Source organism: Orbicella faveolata, unplaced genomic scaffold (assembly GCF_042242905.1).
Source record: "Orbicella faveolata isolate gen_17 unplaced genomic scaffold, um_ofav_v1 contig_13, whole genome shotgun sequence".
NCBI classification, from domain to species: domain Eukaryota; kingdom Metazoa; phylum Cnidaria; class Anthozoa; order Scleractinia; family Merulinidae; genus Orbicella; species Orbicella faveolata.
Window position 1 is genome coordinate 19,373,512 of NW_028301540.1, and position 19,449 is coordinate 19,392,960.

Here is a 19,449-nt window from a genome sequence, read left to right on the forward strand (position 1 = left end):
AAGGAATGTTGAGTGTTATTACAGGTTACAGTGTTTTAATAATCATTTTCAATTTGCAATTCTGTATTGAGTTAACCCTGACTACACTCTATGCTCTTCGCTATTTGTTCTTCCAGCTACAGTCACCGAGCTACGCTCTAAAAGCTCTGACATTCCATGTTTACCATCTACGCTCTACGTATTTACGAGTTTATCAGTTCAAGAATTTTTGACTACTCTCTACACTAGCTTAGAGACTTAAAGTGCCCATAATGTCAAAACTTTTTTTTTTCACTCATTCTACATTTCACCTAATGAGCTTCTGTGAAAAAATTTTTCGATTTGGATAAAACACAATTTTTTTACGAATCTTTACAAAGTTCAAAATTCTATTTTCTTGAGGTTGACCCCTGCCACTGATCATAAGAATAATGTGCTCAAAATGGCCACAAGACTTATGCCTGTGACGTAGGTTCAGGAACCTACGATGAGGACTGATGTTGTTTTTTGGATCATTAACGTTGTTTCAAAGAGCAGCAACACACCTTTCCGGCATTTTCAACTAAATGTACACAACTCTGAAGCAAAATTTCCACTTGTTTTTAAGTCAAATAAGTCATGACCCAAATCACATGTTCCTGAACCTACGTCACAACTCACTTCAAACCGAGGAAGACTGGTGCGAATGGTGGACCAAAATGGCGGCAAATTTGAACATCTTTAAAAACTTATAAAAAAAATGCATTTCATCCAAATCGAAAAACTTTTTCATAGAAGTTCATTAGGTGAAATGTAGAATTAGATAAGCAAAAAAAATTTGACATTATGGGCACTTTAAAAAACCAGTAGAGTGATAAAAAATATTTGGTTGTGAGTGCGAGTTTCTCGATCCTCTGCAATGCTGTAATTTTTTTAATTGTAATTTATTGGCTTTGAATTCTTTATTATCTCATATATATTTAAGTGTTATTAAAGTGTTATTACAGTTAACAGTATTTTAACAGTCTTTTTAATGTACAATTCTGTATTGAGTTTACCCTCTACACTCTATGTTCCACCATCTACATTCCACTCTCTATGTTCTACCAGCTACTCTCTTCAATCTATGCTCTAGGATCTATCACCTACCCTCTAAGCCCATCTATGCTCTACTCTCTACATTCCACCAGCTACTCTCTTCAATCTATGCTCTACAATCTTACCGTCCACCATCTACCCTCTAAGCCCATCTACACTCTACTCTCTACATTCTACCAACTTCTCTCTTTGATCTACACTCTCCGATCTACCCACTAAGCCCATCTGCTTGGAAGGTTATTGGAATTTTTCAATTTTTTTTTTAATTTTTTAATTTTTTAACGAAGACTAGTGAGCAGCACAAAGGAAGACTTCTTCTATTTCTCTGTCTGAGACTTCTTCAGGGAATTATTACAACTAACATTGAACAGCATATATAGCACATAAGCGTGCCTAAGTTTAACTTCCCATGGAAGTGAATAACTGCTGAAACATGCTGTAAACAGATGTTACAAGAAATGCCTTGATGCATATGTTATTGCATGCTGTTATATTTTGGGGGCCATATGATTAGTGCTAATTGTATGGCCCCCAAAAATCATAGTATCTACATAGATGTGCTAAAGTAGTAGTAGATTGATAACTGACAATACAGTCTACGTCTGGTAAATGTCTCTGGATAACCAGCTTGATGCTCTGCTACAAGTAGGGTTCTGAGTTAAACCATTTATTCGAACTTGAAATGAACAGCAATCTCTACGATGGATTATGACCCTAAAAACTAGTAAACAACATCTCTACATGGTCGCAAAACATCCATTAAGCGTTCAAAGTCACATGATTTAAATATTCACACTTCGAGTACATTATAGTTCTAGTTCTCTTAAAGTTTGCTGTAAGGAGTTCTAATGGGCAGATTCTGGTGATCGGTCTCAACAATTCCTTGCAGCCTACTCTGACTTTGACTGCTCTCACATGCTCGTCCTTTCCTGGAAAGACCATTATGACTCTACCGAGCGACCACTGCCCACACGGGGTGTCCGGTGCCACTAACAAGACTACATCATTAACTTGGGCATCTTTTTGTTCCTTCCGCTACTTGGACCTACGATTCAAAGTTGGTAACCACTCTCGCAGCCACCAATGCCAAAAAAGTCACACTATTTCTTGCACCCGTCTCCATCTCTTCTTGGGACTGAACTGGCCACTATCAACTGAACCAGGAGAGAACTGGCCTCCTACTTGTCCAATCAGGAAATGATTTGGGGTGATGGGTGTGTCATCTGAGGGATTGGCAGACTGATATGTTAAAGGCCTGGAATTTATGAGTGCCTCTGCACCCATAAATGCTGTCATCAGTTCTTTATCGGTCACATCTGCAGTTCCCAATATCGCATAGGTTGCTCTCTTTGCTTATTTGATCATTGTCTCATGCACCCCACCAAAGTGAGGTGCCCAAGGTGGATTGAGACTCCACTTGATTCCTTTGTTGGCAGCTGATTTCTCAATCTTGTCTTGATCCAGTTGTTCAACGAGCTCCCTCGACTCTCTTTCTGCGCCTACAAAATTAGTTCTGTTATCAGAAATCAGCTCTTCTGGCAGCCCTCTCTGATTGGCCATGCAGTAAAATGCATTCAGAAAGGAATCCGTGTCCAGCCCATAGGTCATCTCTAGGTGAATAGCCCTTGATGTTAGGCATGTAAATAAACAAAGGTAACTTTAAGCTCTCTCCCTGCCCCTCGCCTGGATAGTTACAAATGGTCCTGCAAAGTCAACCCCTGTTTGTGCGAAAGCTCGTAAGGGCAACTTCAGTTGAATCTTTGGTAGGGGAGCCATTATCTGTTTAGCAGCCTTGCCTTTCTCTTCCGACATTCACAGCACTCTCTTTCCCAGTCATGAATCTCCTCTCTACCTTGCATGATCCAGAATCTGGCAGACAGCAAAGACAATGTGTGATTGGTTCCCGCTCCATGGTTACTTCTTTCATGATAGGACTTCAAAATTAGTCTGGTCACCCCACTTTTCCTCGGCAGAACGACTGGATATCTAGCATTGAAAGGCAGGTAGTTCGCATAGCGCAGTCTCTCCCACTTGATCAAAGCAGACCATCTTCATCTAGGATGGGGTTCAAACTTAATGGAACAGACTTGAAATTGGCCAGTCCCTTGTATTCTTCTTGAAAGGCTTCTTGTTGCACCTCTATGATGACATCAGTCTATGCCTCCGAGATCTCTTGACTGGCAAGTTTTCCAGAACTCTTCTCTTCTGGCAGCGTTCTGGAGTTGTTCATGAATTGATGTACCTATGCTCTAACTCTCAATAATCTGGTCCAGCTTGAATATCTGCTGAGGTGTAAATGCCAAGTCACTTGTGGGGTCAGCGCGAACAGTACTGATTCTTTTTCTGGCACATTGAATGTTGTCCTCACTTTCTTATGGATTTCTAGTGTTGCTTCAGGAGTTACATCAATCTCTGTTTTTGGCCATGTGTCTTCTGGCATGCTCAGGAACTTTGGACCCTTCCACCACATCTTGTTTCCTTTTAGCTCAGTCCCAGACATTCCTCTGGTTGGCAGGTCAGCAGGGTTCTGGTGTGTCCGAACATGACACCACTGAGTAGGACTGCTTGAATCATGTATTTCTCCTATCCAATTCGTTACGAATGGTCTGAAACTGCAACTGGGTATTTGTATCCACCACACCACATCCATGCTGTCACTCCAGAATGTGAGTAGGTTCTGGTCAATCTTAAGAACCTTGGCTATTGACAAGGTCAATCCTAATGTCAAAACAGCTCCCATAAGTTCAAGTCTCGGAGTGCTTGTAGCTGATCGTGGTGTCACTCATGTCTTGGAGGCCACTACGCTGGTAGATACTGCATCACCCTTGTATCTGTACCTAATATAAGTTGCTGCACCATACGCATACCCTGATGCATCTGTGAAGGTGTGCAAGGTAACTGTTTCAACATCTGAGTTCAACTGCAGGCAACAAGAGACTTTGAGCTCTTCAAACCACTTCTTGGCCTGTCTAGCTTGGCTTTGGTTTAGAGGGTCATCCCAATCTAATCCTGAGGTCCACATCTCTTGCAGTAGAATCTTTGCCCAGATTACATATGGTGCCAAAAAACCCCATAGGGTCAAACAGCATGGCTATCTTCTGCAGGAAACTTCGCTTGGTCAACTGGAACTTCTTGTCAGGTGGATTCACTCTGTAAGTGAAAACATCTTCCTTAGCCAACCACAACAAACCAAGCATCTTCAATGACAGTAAATTTCCTTTGTTTAAGGCCACTTCTGCAGCCCTGTCTTCTTCACGTATCTTCTTAAGAGCATAAATCCGAAAATATCGCGAATCGGCCGACAGAAGCGAAATAACAAATTTTTTCTTATTTGACCAAAAGAACCTATTTGGTTAACTATTTTCGGAAATGACATCAAAAGGTTCAATTTCCTTTTCTTTTCTTCAAAATTTGCAAAACTTGAAAATTTGGCCACAGGGCCTTCAGCGGCGGCCATGAGACTTGAAATTTGGCACATGTTTAAGATATTCGTATGGACGTACCAAACGTTTTCTTAACATGTCCTTTACACAGTTTGTGGGGCATCTCTTAAACTTTTCTCGGGACTAAATTTTGTTTAAAAATGTTTTTTTGTACAAAATAGTTAACCTTCAGAAGCTGAACCATTTATGGACCTAAAGTGATGAGGCTAATATTAGCAAACTTTGAACTTGTCAAATGCTGTCTGTTATATTACAGTTAAGTAAATAAATATAACCAACTAAAAGCAGGTTCTTTATTCTACTCGCCTGGAAAAAATTACAGGTGGCCTGTAAAAACTGTTCCACTGAGTTAATTTTCCGTGAGGTCACTTTGACACATATCTAACTTAATTATTCAATTGTTAATCATTGCGTAATTGTTATTGTTTCCGACTATTTTTTTTAATTTTTATTTTATCTTTGAAGGTAAAGAATTGAAATAAATCCAACATAAGAAGTTCAAACAAGTTTTTACAACTTGTTTGAACATAGACCAGTCTGTTTGTTTTTTCAATAGCACTAGTACTTTATCATGAATCACGCAAACTATTTCACACAGTAGCGAACTTGACTATGGCATCGATGGATCCTTTTTGACATGGGTCTTCTGCATTCTAACTAATCTTTCCCCTTTGAACTGCTCTGAGCTCTCAAATGCTTTTATCGCCGATGCTTCCTCTTTTTTCAGCAGTTCTCTTCCTGTGATTGACCCAGATGAGTCAACCTCCCAAAACTTCTGCAATACGGAGCTAAATTCTTTCTCTTGCCAGTGAACGAAATAGGCCATGTTGAAATTTGTCTGCTGCACGCTGTCTTCTGTCAGATCAGGTGAACCAATACACATCCAGCCTTCAGGTGTCAGTCAAGCCACCGGCTCCCCAGGTTGGCCACAGACATCTCTAATGGAAAAGTGCAATTCAGCATAGTCTATGCCAATCAACACGTCAATGACTGGCTGAGGGCTAAGATTGGGGAAGTTCTCCACCGGCATGGTTTCAATGGAATTTAACACATCAACTGTGATCTGTTGGGTACTTCCTTCCAATCCTAGCTCAGCAGCCACATCACCACTTATTTAGGTCTTTGTGCTTCTGTCATCTAGTGAGACATTTACAATCATTCTTCACTTCCCATTCTTCACCACTACTGGTACTGTACGCAAGGCAAGATACTTTACTGGCTCTGGAGCTTTCCTGGTTGCCATGGTTGTTGTTAAGGAGTGTTCAGGACCGGTACTTCGCTCCCCCTCCGTGCCAGAACTGTGTGCACTGTTTTCACTATCTTCCATGTCCAAGGAAAGGCTCCTCTTGGGCTCTATCACTTGTGACTCGCTAGCACTTTCACCATTTATTTGTGCGTTTTCTGACAGCTGTCAATGCCACACTGACTATTTTAAGCACATCACCCTCGCTTGTGATTTCTTACAAGGCAACAATGACAAAGTTTGCCAATGACTTTGCACATCCACTTTGCTAAACTTTTCACAGCTTCACACTGGATGATCTTCCTTACAAAGTGGGCAGTTTGTGCTAACAGGCTTTCCTGAACGCCTCGTCCGACCAAAGAATGTGTGAGCTATCTCTTCTTCCTCCATTTTCTTTTGAGCACACTTGACAGATTCTTCTTTTTCGCGCAATCCCTCCTCAAGCTTGGTCACGCGCTGGCAAGCTATCATTTCCTGTGAATGCAAATTATGTAATTTCCCGGAAAATGCCCACGCTTGACTCGATAATCCATCCTTATTGGTGTCCAAATATTCTTGTACACTTTCTTGGGCCTTACAGAATTCTTTCTTGATTTCCTCAAGTTCGCAGGTTGTTTTCTCAAGGGCATACCGATCTCTAACTTCCGAATACAACACAGCCAACAAAGTCAAATCTTCAACAACATTCTCTTGGGCTTAGGAAAGTTTTTTCCTTGGTGCTCTTATTTCACAGTTACTTGCCACTCCATCTTTTAATAAATCTGCCAGCTGATTTTTTCGTCTTCTGAATAGCAATTTCAACTTGGCTTTCTTGATCTTTTGCTCTTCTGTTTTATCTACAATTTCATCACAGGTATCTTCGCCATATGCATTGTCTGTGCCCTTCGCTCAGTCGCAGCACTTCTTCTTCTTCAAATTTGACGGCATTTTCTTGAATTCAGCGAATTTCCCCGACATGAACCTCGCTCTGCTACCAATATGGTTCTGAGTTAAACCATTTATTCAAACTTGAAATGAACAGCAATCTCTACAACGAATTACGACCCTAAAAACTAGTAAACAACATCTCCTTGTGGTTGCAAAACATCCACTAAGCATTCAAAGTCATGTGACCTAAGTATTCGCACTTTTTGAGTACACTATAATAAAATGTCCTTCACATCAGTAAGCATGACTACAGTTAAATGTAGATTTAAAGACTACCACTCTACCGTTGCATGATTTACGATTTAGTGAAAGCCATTTAGTTCTGTTACTGTATTTAGCGTCCCTGAATAAAGGAAGTAAAAACCCAATTGGGTAACTGCGAAGCCGGAAGCACTTCTAGAATTTCTTGCATTCCACTAAAGGCTTTAAACAAGCTATTCCTAGTATAGCACATAAGCTCGCCTCTAATAAAGGCCCTCTTCTTGCTCGTGGGATGAAATGACTCAAAGGGAATTTACAGATACTTATTTACTGGCTTTTGATAGGTACAAATCTAGAGAGCGCTAAAATTAGCACCTTTGTAAAGAAATAAATCGAGAAACGAAATACTACTTTCGTCAATAACAGAGTACATAATCTTGATACGATCATTCTTGCTATAGAGACAACTAAGAAACTCTGATAGGATTTCTTTGGGACACTTCCAAACCAAGAATATGTCTTTTTTAATGTTTTAATTTTTTAACTCTTTTTTTTTCATTTTGTCACCATTTTTATATTTTGGGGGCCATACAGTTAGCGCTAATCGTATGGCCCCAAAAATATAACAACATGCAATAACATGTGCATTAAGGCGTTTCTTGTAACATCAGTTTACAGCATGTTTCAGCAGTTATTCAATTCCATGGGAAGTTAAACTTAGGTACACTTAAATCATTCCATGAGGAAGCCTCAAACAGAGAAGAAGCACGTTGGAAATAAACAAAAAAGCTTACAACTACAAGAAGTCTTCCTTTGTGCTGCTCACTAATCTTCATTAAAACATTAAAAAATTCCAATAACCTTCCAAGCAGATGGGTTTAGAGGGGAGATCGTAGAGCATAGATTGAAGAGAGTAGCTGGTAGAACATAGAGAGTAGAGCATAGATGGGCTTAGAGGGTAGATGGTAGATCGTAGAGGGTAGAGCGAGTAGCTGGTAGAACGAAGAGAGTAGAGCGTAGATGGGCTTAGAAGGTAGATGGTAGATAGAAGAACATAGATCGAAGAAAGTAGCTTGTGGAACGTAGAGCATAGATGGACTTAAAGGGTAGATGGTAGATCGTAGATCGTAGAGCGTAGATTGAAGAGAGTAGCTGGTAGAACGTAGAGAGTAGAATGTAGATGGTAGAACATTTGTGACCTTACACAGGAAAACATACACTACACCTTATCTGTTAAACAGATTAAATGCATTTATCATCCATTTGTTATCCGTTTGCAATCCATTTCAACGTTTCATGAAAACCATTCCAAGCATTAGGTGAAGCATTTAACGTTATCATCAAACCATTTGAATGGCTTTTGCAGCCGTTCATAAATTTTCTGGATCCATTAAAATGGAAAGAGGTATCCGTTGAGAACATCTAAGCAGCCGTTAAAACAGCAAAAGCAATCCATTAAAAAATCCAAGAACCATTTAAGGTCATTCCACTGAAATAGAACCTGCACTGAGATTTTTGTGAAACTTTGCCTATTGATTGTTTATATTATAGGAACTTAAATTTTGAAATAAAAGTGAGGGGTCCCCATGTTCATTTAGGAGCAACAGCACCTTGTCTATACCCAAATAAATCCTTATAATAGCACCATGATTGTAGTCACGATTGCTGGCTAAATTCACATTTCCGATTGGTTTTTTGTTTTACACTGAGAATTGGTCCATATTTATTTTACACAGAGAAATTTATTACTCAATTCAAAACAACAGAAAAAAAAGTGACCCTCCATACGAAAACACATTTTATGAAACATGGCAATTTCAGGAGGGTTTCCAGAGGGTTTCAAACTCCCAAAACCAGGTTTCCAAAGGGTTTCTAGAGAGTTTCCAAAGGGTTTCTAAAGAGTTTCAAAGGGTTTCCAAAGCATTTCCAAAGGGTTTCAAACTATTGAAACCGGGTTTCTAAAGGGTTTCCAAGGGGTTTCTGATGAGTTTCTAAAGCGTTTCCAAAGGGTTTGAAACTCTTTGAAACCCCTTGAAACCAGGTTTCCAAAGGGTTTCCAAAGAACTTTTAAAAGCGTTAGCAACAGGTTTCAAAAGAGTTACCAAAGGTTTTATTATTGTTTTTAAGGCAATCCAAACAGGTTTCCTATCCTATGAAAGCTTTGAAACCCCTTAACGAAATGTTGCATGTAAGACATGTAACGTAGTATGATAGAGCGTCTTGAGTACTAGATTATACCTGCAACGCGTTCTTTCAGCTAAGTTTATTAATTTTGGTTATTGTTTCCCAGTTAGCATGGGTTAAAAAACTTTTCTGTTTTAAAAAACGTACTGGGGTCGACACAACTGTTCACTCACGCGAAAACCTTTCATCGAGTATTCACGGCCGTTGACCGCAACCGCATCACATCACGATTAATTTATGGCAACAAGATATTTTGTACCACGCTGTTTTGATGTTCACTGAAACGCTCGTCTATTAAACTGACGAAACTGCTTGTTAGATGTTTAAATCTTCCTTGAAAATCCTTTTACGTTAACTTACTGTTCAAAAGACGTGCGTTTAATACCGTTCGTGACATTTTCGCATCCGTTATAATAACCTTGCATCCATTTAAACGGCAAGCAAAAATTGAACAGAAGTTATGAAGAAGTGTTATTGTTCGAACGGCCACAGAGCATAATTATCTAGTACCGGGATTACTTACATGGAACAATTGATAAACAGCTAATAACAGCGAACAAAGAATTTCGTACAAGTATTGAACTTTCAGTTTGACAACTGTTAGACCTGTAATTCAACAAAACCGACCTAAATTCAGGTAATCACTTGCTCGCCGTGTATTAGTTTGTCGCATTTTTGACATCTTAAAATTAACATACCTGAGCATATTCCATAATCAGCTACCAGCTTAATTTCTTTGCATAAAATATATTCCGATGGCAAAACATGAGAAGCTGATGCGACCATTTTGGTTTTCATGGTTTTTCAGATCTTTCAGTGTTCAAGCGTGTGTATGTTTTTGGCACGTGAGTGGTAACACAATACTGTCAGGTACTGTCACAGTTAAAAAGGTAAAAGCTATTTCTCCAGTTCTATTTGGGATAAATCAATGATTCAAACGGCAAAATGCTCTCTGCTTATAAATAGGAAGTTTAATCAAGGGTTCTATGACGCGCTTTGCACTCTTAGCTAGTTTTTCTGCCAGCGAAAGTTTTTTCTTTGGGCGTCCATCCCGTTAACTGGCTTAATGTCTCCCGTAGTATCACGGCTAGTAATGAAAAATAAATTTCTCCGGTTCTACTTGGGATAAATCAGTGATTCAAACAATGAAATAGTCTCTGCTTATATATAGGAAGTTTAATCAAGTGTTCTACGACGTGCTTTGCACTCTTAGCTAGTTTTTCTGCCAGCGAAAGTTTTTCTCTCCACGTCCATCCCGTTAACTGGCTTACAATGTATTGTCTCCTGTAGCATCACGGCTAGTAATGAAAAATAAATTTCTCCGATTCTACTTGGGATAAATCAGTGATTCAAAAGGTGAAATGCTCTCTGCTTATAAATAGGAAGTTTAATCAAGTGTTCTATGATGCACTTTGCACTTTTCAATTCAAGGCGAGATTATTTCAACAGAAAGTGAAAACAAACATTAAACACTGTGACATCACGTGTAGAAATCATCATTTCATCACGTGTTGGACTCGACAACGCAGCAAACATGCAATGCCGTCTGGATTAATTATCCATTTATGTCATTTTTGAAGAGTTGAAACGGGAATTTATACAACAGTGTTGCTTTGCTAAATGTGCAAATGAGACCTAAACCTTTCAAATGCACTGTAACGAGACTCTGCGAACGTGATTATAATTTCCATAAATCGTGATCTTCTCATTGTGATTGTAACACAATGTGCATTGCCGGTCAGAGCAATAAAACACTCATTCACGGATATCACTAGCAGATTGTTGGCCTGTTCATGATAACTTTACATGGACAGCAAAAATTAATCAAAAGAAGGAACAAAAACCATTTGAACCGAACTAACAATGCCTTTAACAAATTAGAGTCTAAATAGTTCGTTAGCGGGATCAAAAGCCGACATGTTTCACATTTTCTCGCAAGAAAGCAAAAGTTTTGTAACGAGTAAACAGTTAAAGTGGAAAACATAATTTCAAATTCTTCGGAAAGCTTGAGAATTAGTTTAGAGAAAACGTAGGCAGAATTACGCAGTAGCAAACAAAATCTTCAAAAGAAAAGGTCGCACCTCACGCAAATACCGGTATGCAAATGATGCGTGTCGTTGATCTCGCACATAAACAATAACCTATTTGCGTTTACATTTGCAAACGTCCGCAATTTTCGCCACTAAACTTAGGAGAAGTTTTACATACGTTATATCTTTTGATCTTTCCACAACTATAAATAAATCAGTACCAAGTCATGCAGCAAAATAACATCTGAAAAAAAAAATTAATATGCAGTGCTGTTGTGCATTCACCAGCAAACGCAGACTAGGAGAATTTTTTTTTTTCCCCGACACTTTCAAATCGGGTTTTCAAAGAGTATTCAGAACATTTCGAAGGGGTTTCCAACATGTTCACATTCCAAAGAGTTCCAAAGCGTTTCAAAAGGGTTTCCGAAGGGTTTCAAAGCATTTCAAAAGAGTTTCAAAGCGTTTCAAAAGGGTTTCCAAAGGGTTTCAAAGCGTTTCAAAACACTTTTGTGGATAAGACGTGTTTTCGTATGGAGGGTTGCAAATGATCGGTCACCACACTCATTTGCAAGAAAATGACGATTAACCTCTGTGGCGAGGTCCAGCTGTAAAGAAAAAGCCGCCATTTTTTAATGCATGTGTGCTAATCACACATGAAATTATGCGCAGTAGGGATGTGCAATGCAATACTGGGGAATAACCTTACGGGGCAAAAGCAATCCATAAAGAAATCTTTGAATTTGTTTTAACGGGAAGCCTATCCCGTATCCGTTTTGAAAGTCTTGGAACCATTATAACAATGTTTTACCAAACATTTTCAGCTTACTGTTAAAATGACAAAGACAACGTTAAACAGAAGTTACAGGGTTTGGAAGACAGGCAGAACGGGGCGGTAAAACAATTAGTCAAACCGAACAGAAAGCCATGGTATGTTTGTAAATAAATCAAGTTGGCATCTTGTTCGCAAATGCTCGATTTACAACTTTCTTATGTTTTGTTGCAGGTTGAGTTTTTAAAGTTAGCTTGCTTAGTACATATTTTTATTTCCTTCTTTTATCAAAACAAAAACATCGCAATGAAAAACAGTGCTGGTCAAATGAGAACAAGAACAGCTGTGTTTGGGTCACGCGAATTCACGTAAAACTACGGTACAAGATGTGCCACTTTGTGTACCGTGTTAGAATTATATTGTAACATACTTTTCCATTTATCAGTCCCCTGCATTCTATTTCGTGTTAAATCGTACTGAGGTCATGGACAGTATATTTCTAGTTTGAAATTCACGTTGATCTTCATCCAAGGGCCGTCCAAGTGACATTTTAGGCTAGGAGCAAACTTCCCCAACCCCGTCCAGGAAAAGTTTTTCACTCGCGTCACGTGTGAATTGTGCGCAACAATTCGTGGCATTGTAGCACGAATGTGTTTCTGCTCTTGAACAAACTCGCTCATCTACCATTTGTGTAGTATTTTTATCGATAGTAAATCATGTTTCCTTCAAATAATTCGTGACTAGAGATTACTTTGTTTATATCAACGGAATTTGGTTGGAAATGTTTCTGGATTGCATTGGCATTGCATAAGATGACTTCAATTAAACAAACATGGACAGAATTGTGTTTTTGTTTTCTTGACAATTCGACATAGAGACAATTTCCAACCATAAGTAGTTATTTGCTTGCTTTGAATTATAATGTATATCCAGTTTACAGATCATTAATTAGAATCATTCTCATTGCTTTCAAGCACTTATGGTTCGCTCTTTTACTGACCGTGTGCTAAGTCAGTGACCCTTTGATCGAAAAGTTGAGTGTTTGAATTAAAAGTTTGGCTAACCGTTCAAATGCTTGAGGTCATCCATTTCAACACATCAGCTAACCGTTTAAACGCTTCAACTCATCTGATCCAAAATTTTTGCTAGCCGTTTTAACACTTGAAGTTATTTGTTCGAAAATTTTTGCCAGCCATTTTAATGCTTTCAGTCATCCGTTCGAAAATGTTCGCTAACCGTTATTAACCATTAAAACGTTTCTATTTTTTAACGCTTTTAAAGGCGTTTACTACCCGTTTATTATCCGTTTATCATCCGTTTCTTTTAGCCTGTTTAACAGATAGGGGCTAATGCACGTTTTCCTGTGTAAGGTAACATTTCTACGCCAAATTGAGCTTCATAAAACGGGCGCCAGTTGAACAATGTATACCTATTCCCCCAACCCCCTGCCATTCAAGCATTCAGGACCAGTGCAAGGATCAACACCCTAACTAGAACCAGCACTATAACTAGTACCAGTACCAGTACCAGCATTACATGTTCTATCAGAACTAGCAAGTAATTTACTGCATTACCAAGTGACACACGTTTGTCACACATTCTTGCCCAACTGTTCCTTTGCTTAGGAAATAAGCGAAAATAACTGCCTTTTATTGCACCTTTTGCTGTTCATTTACAGAAAATATCCATTCATCTGTGTTCGAATTTGTTTCATTATGGTCAATACACTCTCATTAACACCAATATGACCTTCATTTGTACTTAAGGAATGTTCAAGAATAACATTTGCATATGAATTAACATTTAAAATCATAAAAAGATGAGCAACACCTTCCTTTGACATTCATTGGCTGTAAATGTATTTTCATATTTGTTGAAACAAAATTTGTGCTCATGAAACGACAATCATTTACATTTTTGGACAATCCTTTTTCAACAAAAGACTTTCAATAACACCATTTGTATGACAACTCACAATCAATTGCATCATTATACAACCATATCCATGAAGGTAACAATCTTAAGTGCAGGGAGAAAAACATTACCATATTTTCACCTAACATTAAACAATACCTCATTAGCGTGATTCTTTTGAACAGAGATATCTCACCCAATTTTCCTTCAAAATTTGATTATAGAACAAGGGACCAGATGTACTTTTTTAAAGTCATATTTTCACAATTCTCCCCTTGCAGATATAAATTCAGCCTCATACGAACCTTTTGCATACAACTCAGAGGGCGCAATACAGTGTACATGTGACAGTGACAGTTAGATTTCCTCAGGAATGCCACGAAGAATAGAATCCATTTGAACATCATGAAAGGATAATCAGGGCCTTTGAAGATGTCAATGAAGACTATTTAATAGTTGCAGATACACTTGGAATCAACAGATCCACAGCCAGAAGTATTGTGTCGAGATATGTAAGGGAAGGCAGAATCGCGGAAAGACCATGTGGAGGCCCAAACAATGTTAGGGTAGATAATGAGATGAGAGACTGCCTCAACAAAATTTTGAGCGAAAATTGCTTACTGACGCTAACACAGCTTGATGAAGAATTGAGACAACAACTTCTTTGAAAACCTAGAATCTGCGACCACGCTGTGGCAAGAACTCTGGGAGTAATGTTGTCTCATGTAAAATTGGCCAGGCCTGTTCCTGCAGTAAGAAACTGTCCTGATGTCATTCAGAAACGACTGGACTATGCCAACTGGTCCATGGGCCATGCTGTGGTGAGCCAGTGTTTTTCATAGACGAATGTGGTTACAATATTTGGACTGCAAGAAGTCACAGAAGAGCGGAACAGTGTTTCCGCTAGAGCGCGCCATTGTGGGAATCCTGCGTTACAATCAGAGATGGCCCCCAGAAAAACGAAAAAAGGGCCAGTATGGCCCTTTCTATTTACAAGACTGCAGGCTTAACACAGTCATAATATTATAAAAGTCATCCAGGGCTCGAAATTGTGATCGATACGGTCACCAATGCAACTAACATTTCATCCTTGGCGACCAAAAATTCTGGTTTAGTCACCATAATATGGCATAATGGAGACTACATTTCTCTGTGTTGACGATCAATAGTAAGTAAGTAAAGTAAGTAAGTAAACTTTATTTGATAAGTGGGTTGTAGAGGGGATTTGGCAGCCGAAGGGCTGATGTGGACCTACTATACACAAAATAAGGTTATTTTGTCACACATTATGACCTTCAAGAAATTCATATTGAAAGATCTTTGCTTCTAACACATTCATCATAAGAAAAGTCAATCCTTGCTTTTGCTTTGCTGTATTGATTCTCTCAGATCGGAAAACTTCCAAATGGCTGACCATGTTTGAAATCGCCCTATAATGCATTGCAAACCCTTGATCATTGACTACGTCATGTTTGCCTAAGGATTGTTCTCTTGTAATGCACGGATCCTTCATAATAGTAGCTGTTTCAAAAGAAATTTTATTGAGTAGAAACACTTCGAAAAGCACTTACTATAAATTTTATCATAGATCCTAATAAACTGCTTTATTTTCCTTGGTACCCTGATGCATTTTTTTCATTCTGTAGCTTTCAATTTATTGGCCCCTTTTCTAAAAAATTGGCCCCTAAAAAAGATCTTCAGGGGCCACTTTGGCCCTCAGGTAAAATTTTCTGGCTGAAACACTGGAGGAACGGGCCAACAGACAGGTGTGTGGTCAGCAAAGAAGAAATGTTACTGTCACAATGGCCGTTTCACCCACCAATGGTCTGGTTTTCTACTCTGCAGTTATTGGTGGGATGAATGCGCAAAGATTTGATGACTTCTTGGCAAACACCTCGTTACTGACGAACATGTTATCTTCATATATGACAGAGTGCCAGCCCACAATAACCCCGCTATTCCCAGTCCCAACACAGAACTAAAAAAGTTACCACCCTACAGTCCATTCTTCAACATTGTAGAACAAGTTGTACGTTCCTTAAAAGCGGCAATCAAAGCAGACATCAGCCGTCCTGAGGTACAGGAACAGATGAATAACAGAGAAGAAGCTTGCTGTGGGAAATTATCACACTCAGCTGTTGCAGAAGCAAGCCCTACAACAAAATATTGGTACCATTACGGCAGCTAAATGTGGACAATGGTATCATTTCATGCAAACATATTTGTCACGATGCCTCAATAGTGAGGCAGTTGAGCGATAAATCGTTCAGCCAAATTTGATAAAATTTTTATTTTCCAAAAATAAATTTGGCTGTAATGTTTGTCTCACTGCACTAAAGATTGTCACCTTCATGGATATGGTTGTAGAATAATACTGCAATTGAAGGGGTGAGTGCAAAACCATGCTAAGTGACGATTTTGTGTGAATCTTTTTTTTCTCAAACGTGCCTGAATTTTTGAATGTGGTCTTCAATGTAACAGAAAAACATGGTCCTGTATTTATGCCACTGATTTTGAGGGCTCGAAATTAACTTTTTCGTTCGGGAGCCAGCTGGCTACTAACAGAAAAATTTTGGTCGCCAGATCGTAAATTTTGGTCGCCAACTTATTCTATATACAAGTTCCACAAGAACACAATTTTATACGTTACTTTGCACGCAAGAAAAGTCACAATTGAAGAGCGAAAACAATTAGAAACAGCACGAGTAACACTTAGTTATAAAGCTACCGTTGTTCCCAGGTACTATGTATCTGGTCCGAAGGTGATGGTTGTCTCCATAGTCATTTTAAATGAAGCGAAGCATAAAATGTTTTAAGTCCATGGTTTTCATTGTGAGACAAACACGGGTCCTTGCATATTTTCCCTTTGCTACTTCTTCGAAATGCCGTTCTTTATTTTCGACTTGCTTTCCTCGACACCTTTTCACTGCCAACAGTTTGGTGAAATCCGCTTTCCCTACATCAACAACTGATGACGGATTCAAAGTTTGGATTAACCTTTTGGCTGAATCTTAATACCCCACACGTAAAAACTCACGTAATTCCTTCAACTGATTGGTATATCTGCCACCATTTTCGCGGCAAATGAAAAGCACATGGTGTTGAAGTGCGCCTGCGATCCCAGTTTCGGAAGAAGCCACTGAAACAATATGGCGCGCTGTGAACGCGGTATCGACGTGTCGAAATACATTCAATATTTTTCGATTATCTTGTAATATTCAGACATTATTTTACTGGGAACAGAAAGCTGAGTTGTATGCTAGCTACCACATCCGATTGATTTCCTAATATAAAGATTTAAAAACAAAAGTTGTGTCGTGGTTTTCTTTAGTTATCAGACGAAATGCGATCAAGTCGCCAGCTGGCGACCAGTTCTGAAAATTTAGTCGCCAGTGCTCAATTTTTGGTCGCATTGGCGACCAGTGAGTCACAATTTCAAGCCCTGATTTTGCTTTGTTTTCAAGATAAAATGTATGCAAAAAAACTTGATTTCCTCTGGCGGCGTCTTTAGGTGTTTATATGTTGAAAAGTCAGTGTCTGACCATAAAGATTTTTTTTCTCAATGTTGATTTCACTTCAACTTGTGACCGCAAAGATGTTGACTTCACTTCAAAAGCAGCGAAATGTTGATTTCACAAGAACGCGTAAGTTCAAAGATGTTGATTTCACTTTAATCATAGCAAAATACTGATTTCACAAGGAAACGACAATACCTCGACTGCATGGGTATCAGTTTGTTCGAGCAATCAGAGCACATTTTGGTTCTTTAAAATGTGGTAATGAATTACGGGTTTTTCAAGGCTTTATGATGCCTCTTAACCACCAGGCAGGCAGGCAGGCAAGGTACTTTAAAAGAACACTTTGATTGTTAGTTGACAGAGCTCTAAAGCAGCGCATCTCTTCTGTTTGATAGTATTTCCTTTGACACCCGATCAATTTCACATGTGTGTTGCATGTCACCACAACCGATGTAAACAATGTTTCCCAGATTCCCGCTTTGTATGCTATTCTCCAACTTACAAGGAAGACAGCTAACTGATACTGCTGGATTTGATTTTGACTTCGAACGCTACAAACAGAAGCTACATTCACGCATCCTACTGACATAAGACACTCCCTTTGTTGCTCCAGAAAATCAAAGCTATCTTGACCCAAGCAGATTTTCTTGCAACAATTTGCAAACAAGTGAAAAAAGCCCACGTCAGTATTCAAAATATAATTTGCAGTCAATTTACTGTGAATGAGGCGCTTCATTTGAGAGAGTGTCTGTTTCCTGTTAAACAAATAAACTCCTAAAAACACAGCTAGAAAAAGCCAAGTTTGTTTTGAATACATTATAACTCAAAAATGAAGCAAAAACTAGCAACAAAAATACACAATGTTTTTCCATTACATTGAAGACCATTGCGTGAAAATTTAGGCACTTTTGAGAAATTTTTTTTTTCACCCAAATCATCACTTAGTATGGTTTTGCACTCACCCTTTCAATTAATTGTGAGTTCTCATGCAAATTGTGATATTGAAAGTCTTTTGTTGAAAAAGTATTGTCCAAAAATGTAAATGATTGTAGTTTCATGACGACAAATTTTATTTCGACAAAAACTAAAATACATTTACAGCCAACGAATGTCAAAGGAAGGTATTGTTTGCAAATGTTATTCTTGAACGTTCCTTACCTGCAAATGAAGGTCATAATGGTGTTAATGAGAGTATATTGATCATAAAGAAACAAATTTGGACACAAATGAAAGGATATTTTTTTGTAAATGAACATGAAAAGGTGTATACATGTATGGCTGTGTCTCACAAGGACTGGGAAGTACCACATTCATGAATTTGATTGGCTGAAATCGATATTGAAAGCTATCTAGAATTTCCTATCTAGACTGGTGATGTTTTGTGGTGAAAAAGTTGCAAACTAAAATGCAAAAATACTGATCATTTTCTTCTAACAATATTTATTTATCGAAGTGCCAAAAAGCCTGATGAGAAAAAAAGTAAAGAGGACGAGTAAACTTTGGCAGAATTAAGTGCAGCTCATTGCCGGTCACAAGCAAAATGTGAGTTAAATACAAACCAGTTACATTAAACAAATTTGCCTTATAATAAAAACCTTATTAACCGAGCTTGGTCAGTCTGAATGGGAGAATCTTGACCTCGGTCGTGCATACAGACCTCACCACGTTCGGTCGATACTCAGGACCCTAATCAAGATTCTCCAATACAGACCAATCATGGTGCAGAATGAAAACTAACAAGAAGACGACAGGCAATTAAGTTTATTCTTCTCTTTAATTTCTGGTTTTAGATTACATAATATGAGCATTTGCAGTACTCAAATAAACATGTGGGTTCCCTATGGCAATGGCCGCCTTATCCCGAAAACAATCACCCGAAATTACTAGTACCCAGTCTACCTGTCTGCCGCATCACATCTAGTCCTCAAAGCCACAAGATAATCACCAGCTATATGGTATAATGCAACATATTGCATAATCCCACAATACACATTCCAGAAATTTTCTCTGGTGTTCAAGGTTTTATAGGAAAAACAGTAACTGTACCATTCTTGGAGTTTCTAAGTTACTTACCTATCCTTTAACTTGTCTGTGTCATCCTGCTGCTTGGTCTCTTTAATAACGGTATCATTTCGCTAGAAATATTGCAAAAGACGCCTTGCTT

General features: G+C 38.7%; 2 protein-coding genes and 2 pseudogenes across 3 annotated transcripts in view; 1 reads left to right on the forward strand and 3 right to left on the reverse strand.

The window, feature by feature from the left end:
• Positions 1–19,449, reverse strand: part of LOC149115467 (uncharacterized) — a 309,029-nt gene that overhangs the window by 147,324 nt on the left and 142,256 nt on the right. The gene's annotated exons all lie outside the window — the stretch shown is intronic.
• Positions 1–19,449, reverse strand: part of LOC110050848 (adenylate cyclase type 5-like) — a 205,222-nt gene that overhangs the window by 108,311 nt on the left and 77,462 nt on the right. Inside the window, exon 8 of the mRNA XM_089284950.1 lies at positions 19,359–19,420. Coding sequence (XP_089141076.1) covers positions 19,359–19,420 — 62 coding nt within the window. The remainder of the gene's footprint in view (positions 1–19,358; positions 19,421–19,449) is intronic.
• Positions 313–8,682, reverse strand: LOC149115473 (uncharacterized; annotated as a pseudogene).
• LOC149115474 (uncharacterized) lies at positions 14,331–16,009 on the forward strand (annotated as a pseudogene).